Source organism: Heterodontus francisci, chromosome 15 (assembly GCF_036365525.1).
Source record: "Heterodontus francisci isolate sHetFra1 chromosome 15, sHetFra1.hap1, whole genome shotgun sequence".
Lineage (NCBI taxonomy): Eukaryota > Metazoa > Chordata > Chondrichthyes > Heterodontiformes > Heterodontidae > Heterodontus > Heterodontus francisci.
The window spans coordinates 59,224,759-59,236,758 of record NC_090385.1 but is presented as its reverse complement, the minus strand read 5'-3'; the positions used below and the strand labels follow the sequence as shown (position 1 = coordinate 59,236,758).

The 12,000-nt window shown below is 40.7% G+C and overlaps 1 protein-coding gene across 1 annotated transcript in view; it reads left to right on the top strand.

Moving 5' to 3' along the window:
* The window catches only part of LOC137377424 (titin homolog), a 138,104-nt gene extending 126,461 nt beyond the window's left edge, over positions 1 to 11,643 (top strand). The window contains exons 10-11 of the mRNA XM_068047003.1: positions 3,709 to 3,788; positions 6,916 to 11,643. Coding sequence (XP_067903104.1) covers positions 3,709 to 3,788; positions 6,916 to 11,643 — 4,808 coding nt within the window. The remainder of the gene's footprint in view (positions 1 to 3,708; positions 3,789 to 6,915) is intronic.
* Positions 11,644 to 12,000: the final 357 nt, after the last annotated feature.

Here is a 12,000-nt window from a genome sequence, read left to right as displayed (position 1 = left end):
TGCCAGCTCTCCTCTGATCCCGTATGACTTCACCTTTTGTACCAGTCTGCCATGCGGGACCTTGTCAAAGGCTTTACTAAAGTCCATATAGATAACATCCACTGCCCTTCCTTCATCAATCATCTTAGTCACTTCCTCAAAAAACTCAATCAAATTAGTAAGACACGACCTCCCCTTCACAAAAACAGTTGATAGTGTCTTGACAAACGTTGCCAATCGAGTAATGCTGGTGCATAATCACCCAAGTATGTTTTCTTTCATGCAGTGCTACTAAAAGCATAATGTACTCTGACTGGGGGGCTTCTGAAGAAATACACCAAAATGTGGTAATTTAGACACAGTTGAATACTGCCACTCTCCACTCTCCCAGCTTCTTTTGGGAAGAGAAACTTTATGACCCACACGAGCTATGTTCACTTCTAACTGCAGATTCCAGTATGTGGGTACCAGTGGGAACACACACAGTATCACATATGCAGGCTGCCTGCCTGGCATCCTCTGTAGGTCCTTCTATTCTTACAAAGGAATAGGATTCTGTAATTCTTATTAAGAAACCAGTTAGTGCTAACAGCAATATTGGGGAATAATTATTTGCACCAATTGGTACAAAGGCTTACAAGGACCTAAATGCCGGCAGGGAAAATGTACAGTTAAGAATAACTAAAATGTACTTAACTTATGTGAGGAACAAGATGATGGCCAGAGTGAGGGTAGGGCCGATCAGGGATAGTGGAGGGAACTTGTGCCTGGAATCGGAGTAGGTAGGGGAGGTCCTAAATGAATACTTTGCTTCAGTATTCACTAGTGAGAGGGACCTGGTTGTTTGTGAGGACAGCGTGGAACAGGCTGATATGCTCGAACAGGTTGAGGTTAAGAGGGAGGATGTGCTGGAAATTTTGAATGATATAAGGACAGATAAGTCCCCGGGGCCAGACGGGATATACCCAAAGATATTACGGGAAGCGAGGGAGGAGATTGCTGCGCCTTTGGCGATGATCTTTGGGTCTTCACTGTCCACTGGAGTAGTACCGGATGATTGGAGGGTGGCAAATGTTGTTCCCTTGTTCAAGAAAGGGAATAGGGACAACCCTGGGAATTTTAGACCAGTCAGTCTTACGTCAGTAGTGGGCAAATTATTGGAGAGGATTCTGAGAGACAGGATTTATGATTATTTGGAAAAGCATGGTTTGATTAGAGACAGTCAGCATGGCTTTGTGAGGGGCAGGTCATGCCTCACAAGCCTTATTGAATTCTTTGAAGATGTGACAAAACACATTGATGAAGGAAGAGCAGTGGATGTGGTGTATATGGATTTTAGCAAGGCGTTTGATAAGGTTCCCCATGGTAGGCTCATTCAGATAGTAAGGAGGCATGGGATTCAGGGAAAGTTGGCTGTCTGGATACAAAATTGGCTGGCCCATAGAAGTCAGAGGGTGGTAGTAGATGGAAAGTATTCAGCATGGAGCTCGGTGACCAGTGGTGTTCCACAAGGATCTGTTCTGGGACCTCTGCTCTTTGTGATTTTTATAAATGACTTGGATGAGGAAGTGGAAGGCTGGGTTAGCAAGCTTGCCGATGACACGAAGGTTGCTGGAGTTGTGGATAGTGTGGAAGGCTGTTGTAGGTTGCAACGGGACATTGACAGGATGCAGAGCTGGGCTGAGAAGTGGCAGATGGAGTTCAACCTGGAAAAGTGTGAAGTGATTCATTTTGGAAGGTCGAATTTGAATGCCGAATACAGACTTAAAGACAGGATTCTTGGTAGTGTGGAGGAACAGAGGGATCTTGGGGGTCCATGTCCATAGATCGCTCAAAGTTGCCACCCAAGTTGATAGGGTTGTTAAGAAGGCGTATGGTGTGTTGGCTTTCATTAACAGGGGGATTGAGTTTAAGAGCTGCGAGGTTATGCTGCAGCTCTATAAGGCCCTGGTTCGACCACACTTGGAATATTGTGTTCAGTTCTGGTCGCCTCATTATAGGAAGGATGTGGAGGCTTTAGAGAGGGTGCAGAGGAGATTTACCAGGATGCTGCCTGGACTGGAGGGCATGTCCTATGAAGAAAGATTGAGGGAGCTAGGGCTTTACTCATTGGAGCGAAGAAGGATCAGAGGTGACTTGATAGAGGGGTACAAGATGATGAGAGGCATAGATAGCGTGGATAGTCAGAGACTTTTTCCCAGGGTGGAAAGGGCTATCACCAGGGGGCATAATTTTAAGGTGATTGGAGGAAGGTTTTGGGGAGATGTCAGAGGTAGGTTCTTTACACAGAGAGTGGTGGGTGCGTGGAATGCGCTGCCAGCGGTGGTAGTAGAAGCAGATACATTAGGGGCATTTAAGCGACTCTTGGATAGGTACATGGATGATAGTAGAATGAAGGGTAGGTAGTTAGTTTGATCTTAGAGTAGGTTAAAGGTTCGGCACAACATCGTGGGCTGAAGGGCCTGTACTGTGCTGTACTGTTCTATGTTCATACACCTGTATCCTTGCCTTGACTTCCAGCAACCCTGGATACCTATTCCAATTTCCCTCAAGCAGGCAAGGAGAATCGAGGCTCATAGTGCCATTAAATCATTTGTTACAACCAAGGCTGGAGGAGTGTACTGTCTTTCTCTAATTCCACTTCTCCACAGGTCATAACATATATTTAAATGTTTTACCAAGTTACCAATACAGCAATTATATACTTGATCTATTTTAGTTTCAGAATAAAATCCGCCAACCAAGTTTCTTTAATAAACAACAAAATTATTAATTTGTTATAAAACAAGACTTATTCAATAAAGATGCAAAGTTTTTACACACAGGTTGAAATATGAAAGTATAAATATATACCCTTCTAAAATAACCCACATACATGCACACACACCGGTTAAAGAAAAAATAAAGAATTTTTCTCTGCAGAGATCATTTTACGAAAAAGACAAAAAAAATTAGTTTAGTCAAATACTTGTTAATTCTTGAAGAAAAAGGATAAGATATGGCCCTTCGGTATGGCGTTCAGGTACACGTAGACAGCTGTCACTGGGATCTTTCTGGAGCAGTTCTCTTTAGGTGATGTCGAGAATTAGTCTGGCAGGTTTTTCAGGAGAAATGCTGCATTAGTTTCTCCAGTTCTTATAACGGATTCTTAGGGTTTCTCAAAGAGGTGGAAAATTATGAGCTGGTGGCTTCTCTCTCTTTGCAGGCTTACAAGCCAAATGAACTCAAACAACATCCAAAAATGAAACCAAAACTCCTGAGCCATAAACCCAGACATGTGACTTCTCTGTAAACAACTCCAATAGCCGGCAAGGCTCCTTATGTTGATTTAACTTCATTGTTTAAAAACACTTACTGGAAGAGGCTAAGTCTCAAGTGTCCTTCCAGTGACCCTTTTAAAAAAAACAAGTCCGGCATCTCCTCACAGTCTTTTAAACACAAGTTCTCAAAATTTATTAATAATAGAAGCACCTTCATAACACATTGACAATATATGCTGTTGAAATACATTATTTAAGTGTTTCAATCCAGGATAATTGGGAAATTGCATTGAAGGAATAACATCAGCTCAGTACAAAGTTGGTCTTGTAAATGCCTGGGGAAACTTACCCATGGAAATTTCATCGCAAATCAACATTTCTGGCTTATCCAGGAACTCCACCTGCCTGAGAAAAAATGCTCCCAAATGTCTTAATTCAATTAAAGGTTTGAGAGTTGTTTTCTTTCTAGGTGAATGCGCAATACTCCCCGAAGGTCGTTCAGCAGTGCTTAAAGAAAAGTCAAAGTTGAAAGGTTCTACAAAACCTATGGTGTGTTGATCGTGAATCTGATGTTATTGTAGAATTGTACATAATTGAGTAGGTAATAATATAGCCAATATCTATATATTAATCAAATTGGTATGTTCTGTCACCTGTCAGTATTTCTTCCATATTAGTTATGTCCACGCCATTTATAATTGCCTATGGTAATAACACTTTAATAAAAGTTGCCAAATGGTAACACTCAACTCTTTGTCACACTTTTCAGTCATGATCGCCTGTAATTTGCCAATCCCTGTCTGCAGTTCTGTGCTCTCATCATGGGCTGCAGCTTTGGAGCACTTTGTTGACTTTCTATCACTGCTCCAAAGCCATGTTTTTTCAGAGCTGTATTTTCCCATTAGGTCTGCATTTGGAATTGTTAAATTAATACCTTTTGACCCAAATATTTTATTTACTCATTGAAAACAATTGTATTGCCACCATCACCCGGAGATCACAGTGTGACTGCAGCTGCCTTTCCTTGTTGCTTTTGAAGTTGTTTGCCCCCTCTTGTGCATCATTAATGCTTCCTTGAGTCAGCTTTGGGCTAGTTTTCAGCATTTTTCTCGAACGCTCCTGATTGTTTAACTCTTTTTCCCAAATATGGCTCCCAGCCCTCGCCCTTTTTACGGGCTTGATGCTTGAGGCCCATTCCCTCCTGCAGCTTTCGACACTACTGCTGGGTTGCACTAACCATACCAGGCCAGTGATCCAGTATTTGTTCTTGGCCTGTTCTTCTCTCCACCGCCCCACTCCCACATTGATCTTCGACTCTTCCCTATGTGTGTGGCTGCTCACAGTTCAATTGTTGGTTTCCCTCAAAGATTAATATGGATTAATTTTATGTATTAGTTTTTTTTAGTAATAGCATTGATTGAGCTTTGGTTAATGCGGAGAAAATGGAGAGTAGGAATAAATGGGTAATTTTCAGGTTGGCAGGTTTTAACTAGTGGGGTGCCACAAGGATCAGAGTGCTTGGGCCTCAGCTATTTACAAACTATTAACAATGAGTTAAATGAGGAGGTTGAGCGTAATGTATCCAGATTTGCTGATGATAAAAAGCTAGGCGGGAAAGTAAGCTGTAAGGATGATGCAAGGAGGTTGTGAAGGGATATAGACAGGCTAAGTAAGTCTGCAAGAAGGTGGCAGATGGTGTATGATGTGGGGAAATGTGAAAATTATTCACTTTGGTAGGAAGAATAGACAAGCGGAATTTTTTAAAAGGTGAAAGACTAATAAATGTTGGCATTCAGAAGGATTTGGGAGTCCTTGTCCATGAATCTCAGAAAGTTAACAATCAGGTGCATCAAGCAATTAGGAAAGCAGATGGTAGGTTGGTCTTCATTGCAAGGGGTTTGGAATATAAGAGTAATGAAGGCTTGTGGCAATTATACAGGGCTTGGATGAGACCATACAGGGGTACTTCGTACAGTTTTGGTCTCTTTACCTAAGAAAGGATATAATTGCCTTGGATGGGGTACAATGAAGATTCACTAGATTGATTCCTGGGATGAGAGGGCTGTCCTATGAGAACAGATTGAGTAGACTGGGCCTGTATTCGCTGGAGTTTAGAAGAGTGAGAGGTGATTTCATTGAAATGTATAAAATTCTCGAGGGTTTGACAGGGGAAATGTTGAAAGGCTGTTTCTCCTGGCTGGAGAGTCTCCAGTCTGGGGTTATTGTCACTGGATGAGGGGTTCACCACTTAGACCTGAGATGAGGAGAAATTTCTTCACTGAGGGTTGTGATTCTTTGGAATTCTCTATCTCAGAGGGCAGTGAATGCTCAGTCATTGAATATACTTGATACTAAGAGAATCAGGGGATGAGGATATAGGGCAGGAAAGTGGATTCAAAATAGAAGATTAGCCATGATCATTAAATAGCAGAGCAGACTCAAGGGGCCATATGACCTATTCGTGCTCCTTTTAAATTTTTTTTTATATGTTTCAATGTATATTTTGTATAAAAAAGCCTGAATGACTAGTTCATAAAAAACTGGATTATTATGATTTATTTTTATATGCAAAAGTAACCTTTATTTCAATATAGTTTCCTCCTCCTCCCCTTCTCCCCTTACTTAACTCCTCCCTTCCAATTTCAGTGGCAGGAAGCAAACGGTAATGGTTGATGGGTATTTTTGTGACTAGAAGGCTGTATCCAGTGGGGTTCTACAGGGCTCAGTACTAGGTCCCTCGCTTTTTGTGGCAATCGATGATTTAGACTTAAATGTAAGGGTCATGATTAAGAAGTTTGCAGATGATATAAAAATTGGTCACGTGGTTGATAGTGAGGAAGAAAGCAGTGGACTACAGGAAGATATCAATGGACTGGTCAGATGGGCAGAAAAATGGTAAATTAAATTCAATCTGGAGAAGTGTGAGGTAGTGTATTTGGGGAAGACAAATGAGGCAAGGGAATACACAGTAAATGGTAGAACACTAGAAGTATAGAGGAACAGAGGGACCTCAAATGTCCACAGATCCCTGTAGGTTGAGGACAGGTAGGTGAGTTGGTTAAGAAGGCATACAGGATACTTAGTTGAGGCATAGAATATAACAGCAGGGAGGTTATGCTAGAGCTGTATAAAACACTAGTTAGCTTCAGTTGGAGTACTGCGCACAGTTCTGGTCACTGCATTACAGGAAGGATGTGATCGCATTAGAAAGGGTACAAGGGAGATTTACGAGGATGTTGCCAGGAATGGAGAATTTTAACTATGGATCGGCTGGGTTGTTTTCTTTGGAACAGAGGAAGCTGCGGAGAGATGTACAAAATTATGTGGGGTCTTGTTGGAATGGATAGGAAGAACCTATTTCCTTCAGCTGAATGAAGGCAATTGGCAGAAGAATTAGAGGAGAAATTTTTCACCTAGAATGTGATGGGGTTCTGGAACTCACTGGAAGGATGGTAGAGGCAGAAATCCTAATACCATTTTAAAAATCTTTGATGTGCACTTGAAGTGCTATAACCTAAAAGGCTATGGATCAAAGTTGGAAAGTGGAATTTGGCTGGATGGCTCTTTTCGGCTGGCATAGACAAATGGTGTCCTGCTGTGCCATATATTTTCTATGTTTCTAAATAAGCTGAAAATTATATTTAATTATTAATATGACCTTCCTCTATTTGTATAGATGACTCTGGAAGAACTCAACAAATTAATTCAGAATATAATAACATTTGTAGTGGCAGTATTGACCAGCACCATCTATCCAGCAATTCAAAAGTATGAAGACATTAGAACAGATCTCGCTGACGGCCAACGTCTCGCTGACGGCCAACGTCTCGCTGACGACCAACGTCTCGCTGACGGCCAACGTCTCGCTGACGGCCAACGTCTCGCTGACGGCCAACAGCTTGCTGACGACCAACGTCTCACAGAGACTGAAATTGCTGTTAGACCCAAAGAATTTTCTGAAAAGGAAGTTGAAACTGACATAATTGAATATACTGAAAAGGAAGCTGAAACAGACAAAATTGAAGGTGCTGAAGAGGAAGCTGAAACTGAAAGAATTGAATTGTCTGAAAAGGAAGTTGAAACTGACATAATTGAATATACTGAAAAGGAAGCTGCAACAGACGAAATTGAAGGTGCTGAAGAGGAAGCTAAAACTGAAAGAATTGAATTGTCTGAAAAGGAAGTTGAAACTGACATAATTGAATTTGCTGAAAGGGAAGCTGAAACAGACATAACTGAATTTGCTGAAAGGGAAGCTGAAACAGACATAACTGAACTTGATGAAAGGGGAGCTGAAACAGACATAACTGAACTTGCTGAAAGGGGAGCTGAAACAGACATAACTGAACTTGCTGAAAGGGGAGCTGAAACAGACAGAATTGAATTTGCTGAAAGGGAAATTGAAACAGACATAATTGAATTTGCTGAAAGGAAAGCTGAATCAGCCAAAACTGAAGTTGCTGACGAGGAAGCTGAAACAGACAAAATTGAAGGTGCTGACAAGGAAGCTGAAACTGAAAGAATTGAAGTGTCTGAAAAGGAAATTGAAACTGAAAGAATTGAATTTGTTGATGACGAAGCTGAAACTGAAAGCCAAGACGTCAGTGGAAGTCAGGATGTTGGTAAAAGCCAAGATGTTGGTGACATTAGTAAAAGCCAAGATATTGGTGACATTAGTGAAAGCCAAGACAAAGATGACATTAGTGAAAGCCAAGATATTGGTGACATTAGTGAAAGCCAAGATATTGCTGACATTAGTGAAAGCCAAGATATTGCTGACATTAGTGAAAGCCAAGATATTGGTGACATTAGTGAAAGCCAAGACGTTGGGGAGAGCCAAGACATTGGGGAAAGTGAAAATGTTGCTGAAAGTGAAGACATTATTGAAAGTGAAGACATTATTGAAAGTGAAGACGTTGCTGAAAGCCAAGAATCTGCTGAAAGCCAAGAATCTGCTGAAAGCCAAGAATCTGCTGAAAGCCTTTCCACTGAGTGTGAAGACTTTTCTGAGAACGAAGATGGTGCCAAGGCCCAAGATTCTGACAAGAGCTCAGGAGCCATTGAAAGCCAAGTTGCCACCAGAGGCCCAGAAGCTGCCAGCAGCCAAGAAGCCAATAAAGGCCAAGGAACTGCCAAAGGCGAAGAAGCCGCAAAAGACCAAGAAACTGCCAAAGGCGAAGAAGCCGCCAAAGACCAAGAAACTGCCAAAGGCCTAAAAGCTGCCAAAGGCCAAGGAATCACCGAAGACTCAGATGCTGCCAAAGTTCAAGATGATGTTGAAAGCCAAGGTGTTGCAGGAAACCTAAGTGTCACTGAGAGCAAAAGTTTCTCCAAAAAACAAGATTCCTTTGAAAGCCAATATCTAACTGAAAGCCAAATCACCACACAGAGGCAAGTTGACACAGAAAGCGAAAATTTCAAGGAGCATCTTCTGTCAACTGGTCAGATTTCTCCATCAGAGGCTAGTGACATAGCTGACGAAATGGTCAATGATGTAATTACATCAGTAAATGAGGATCCATTTAGTCCACCTATGAAACTACTCCCCTCACTCAGCTATCTTTCAGAAATCCTATGTAAACCTCGAGAAAAAACAAACATGGATAATAAGGATGTCCTGGGTATTTGCAGATCACAAATACTTCCAGTCGCTGAAAAACTTTTAAGGGCAAATCTAGAGAAATTAACAGCTGCCAACCCTCATCTCGTATATATCCTCACTGGTTTTCAAAGTACTCAAAAAACATCTGTGAATTCCAGGAATTTGATTTTTAATTGCAAAGTCCATTGTCTTGCCACAGATATTGTAAATAACATTCTTCAGAAACTGCGTTGTATTTTAACAAGTGAAGTAGTTGCTACTATTTTAAAATACAAACCAGTCATCTCATGTTTACATAATAAAGATAATATAACTGTTAAAAATGAACAGGTTCATAATTCTGAGATCAAAGCGGAAAATGACAAATGTGATGATCTTTACCTGATTAACATTGAACAAGAGTCTTCCGCAACATATACACATCAAATCTGTTTGAGAGCTGCAATAGAAGAACCTGAAGCCACTTCAGAATTGCAGTGCTCAGAAGTATTCAATATTATTGAAGACATGAATAAATATGTTTCAACAAGGATTGAGACTGTCACATCTGCTAAGATGAAGCCAGTTATATGTGCTGATCCTCCCGAGTCACCAAGTGAAAACCCAGAAATAGATTTCAGTGTGGAGGCCAAGGACATAGTATTTAATATCCTGAAAGCAATACATAATGAGGTAAAAAGAAAAACTGTTGCAAGACTTAAAGCTGGAACTGACATGTCTCAGCTAAAAGAAGCTATTTTAGTTGATGAAATACTTGGTGCTATTTTGCAAACTCTTAGTGGGAAAACAGCTGATGATTTCACTAAACTAAAACTGGAGAAGAAAGTAAAACCTGAACGGTCAAGTATCTCTATGGAGATCTCAGAAGGAAAACCTAAACCAAGCACAGCTCATAAAAAGCCAGCTGAACAAGTGATTTCCACACCTAAAAATGAAACACTCCCAGCTCTGAATATTCCTGGAATGGTGATTTATCCACAAATGGAAGAAGTTAGTGATATCCCACCAGTCAAAAGCCCACCAGGACGACAAATGCCTGAGACTGCCCCTGTGACACAGCAGAAATCTAAAGCTGACAATGAATCTGAGGATTTAGAAATAGGTACAAAGTTTCCAAGTGCACCCAGGAGGGATTCCAAGCTAGCCATCCAACATGATCTTAATGAGCAGGAACTTGCTTATGAACCAAAAGACATTCCTGAAGGGACTTTGTTAGAGAAATTGTTCAAGAAGTCTGAGGAAACATCTACTGTTGATCTATTTCCTGAAAGAAAACCAAAAGAGACACAAACCATACCAAAAAGATGTCGTCGCAGAGACAAAAAAGTACAAACAAAACAACACAAAGTCAAGGACAGAAAACAACAAACAGTCAAAGACTCAAAACAACAACACCCAGGCAAAGACTCAAAACAACACCCGAGCAGAGACACAAAACAACAAACGGAGAAGGGCACAAAACAGCAAACGGAGAAGGACACAAAACAGCAAACGGAGAAGGACACAAAACAGCAAACAGAGAAGGACACAAAACAACAAACAGAGAAGAACACAAAACAACAAACAGAGAAGAACACAAAACAACAAACCGAGAAAGACACAAAGAAACAAACAGAAAAAGACACAAATCAACAAATGGAAAAAGACACAAAACAACAAACTGAGAAGGACACAAAGAAACAAACTGAGAAGGACACAAAGAAACAAACTGAGAAGGACACAAAACAACAAACGGAGAAGGACACAAAACAACAAACGGAGAAGGACACAAAACAACAAATGGAGGACACTAAACAAATGGAGAAGGACACAAAACAACAAATGGGGAAGGACACAAAACAACAAATGGAGGACACTAAACAAATGGAGAAGGACACAAAACAACAAATGGAGGACACTAAACAAATGGAGAAGGACACAAAACAACAAACCGAGAAGGACACAAAACAAACCGAGAAGGATACAAAACGAACCGAGGACACAAAACAACAAGCAGAGAAGGACACGAAATTACAAACCGAGAAGGACACGAAATTACAAACCGAGAAGGACACGAAATTACAAACCGAGAAGGACACAAAGGAACAAACCGAGAAGGACACAAAATTACAAACCGAGAAGGACACAAAATTACAAACCGAGAAGGACACAAAATTACAAACCGAGAAGGACACAAAGGAACAAACCGAGAAGGACACAAAATTACAAACCGAGAAGGACACAAAATTACAAACCGAGAAGGACACAAAGGAACAAACCGAGAAGGACACAAAGGAACAAACCGAGAAGGACACAAAATTACAAACCGAGAAGGACACAAAATTACAAACCGAGAAGGACACAAAGGAACAAACTGAGAAGGACATAAAACAACAAATGGAGGAAGACACAAAACAACTAGCAGACAAAGAATCAAAAGATCTGGCAGAGGAAGCATCAAAAACACGAACAGAGAAATTATCGAAAAAACTAACAAGCAAAGACTCAAAACAACTAGCAGAGAAAGAATCAAAAAAACTAACAAGCAAAGACTCAAAACAACTAGCAGACAAAGAATCAAAACAACTAAAAGGCAAAGACACAAAACTGCATGCAAAAAAGCCACCTGGTGACAGGCTCCCTTATCAATTAGAACTTAATCCAGAAGCTATCAAAGCACTATCTCAAATAATTGTCGGTCTAATTTTGGATAGGTTTGACTTATCAGATGTAAAAGAAGTTAAAGAATACACACCACGTGAAGAAAGAAGTCAACAACATTCAGGAAAAGGTAATTTACCCAAAAGTAGACTAAGAACTTAAGAAATAGTTATTACATTATATACAGTAGAAGGTTATATAGCAATGGAAAAATAACAAAGACCATGTCAGATATAAAATTAGAGCAATTAAAAGGAAAGCTATTAGAATAAAATGGACCTGTGATTAAATATGGAGAGAAAGGGCTGAATTTTATGAGCCCTTCGGCATCAGTGGTCGTGGCGGGAGGGCCTAGAAAATTCTTCTGGGAGAGTCCCGCCACATTTTACCAACGGCGGCAAGGCCTTCGTGTGGCGAGGTCTTCATTTAAATATTAAAATCAAGTAAAATAAATGCAAATTAATGTACCTTGTCCCGGCGGCTGCCCTACACTGATATTCCGGCTGCTGGCCGGAACTC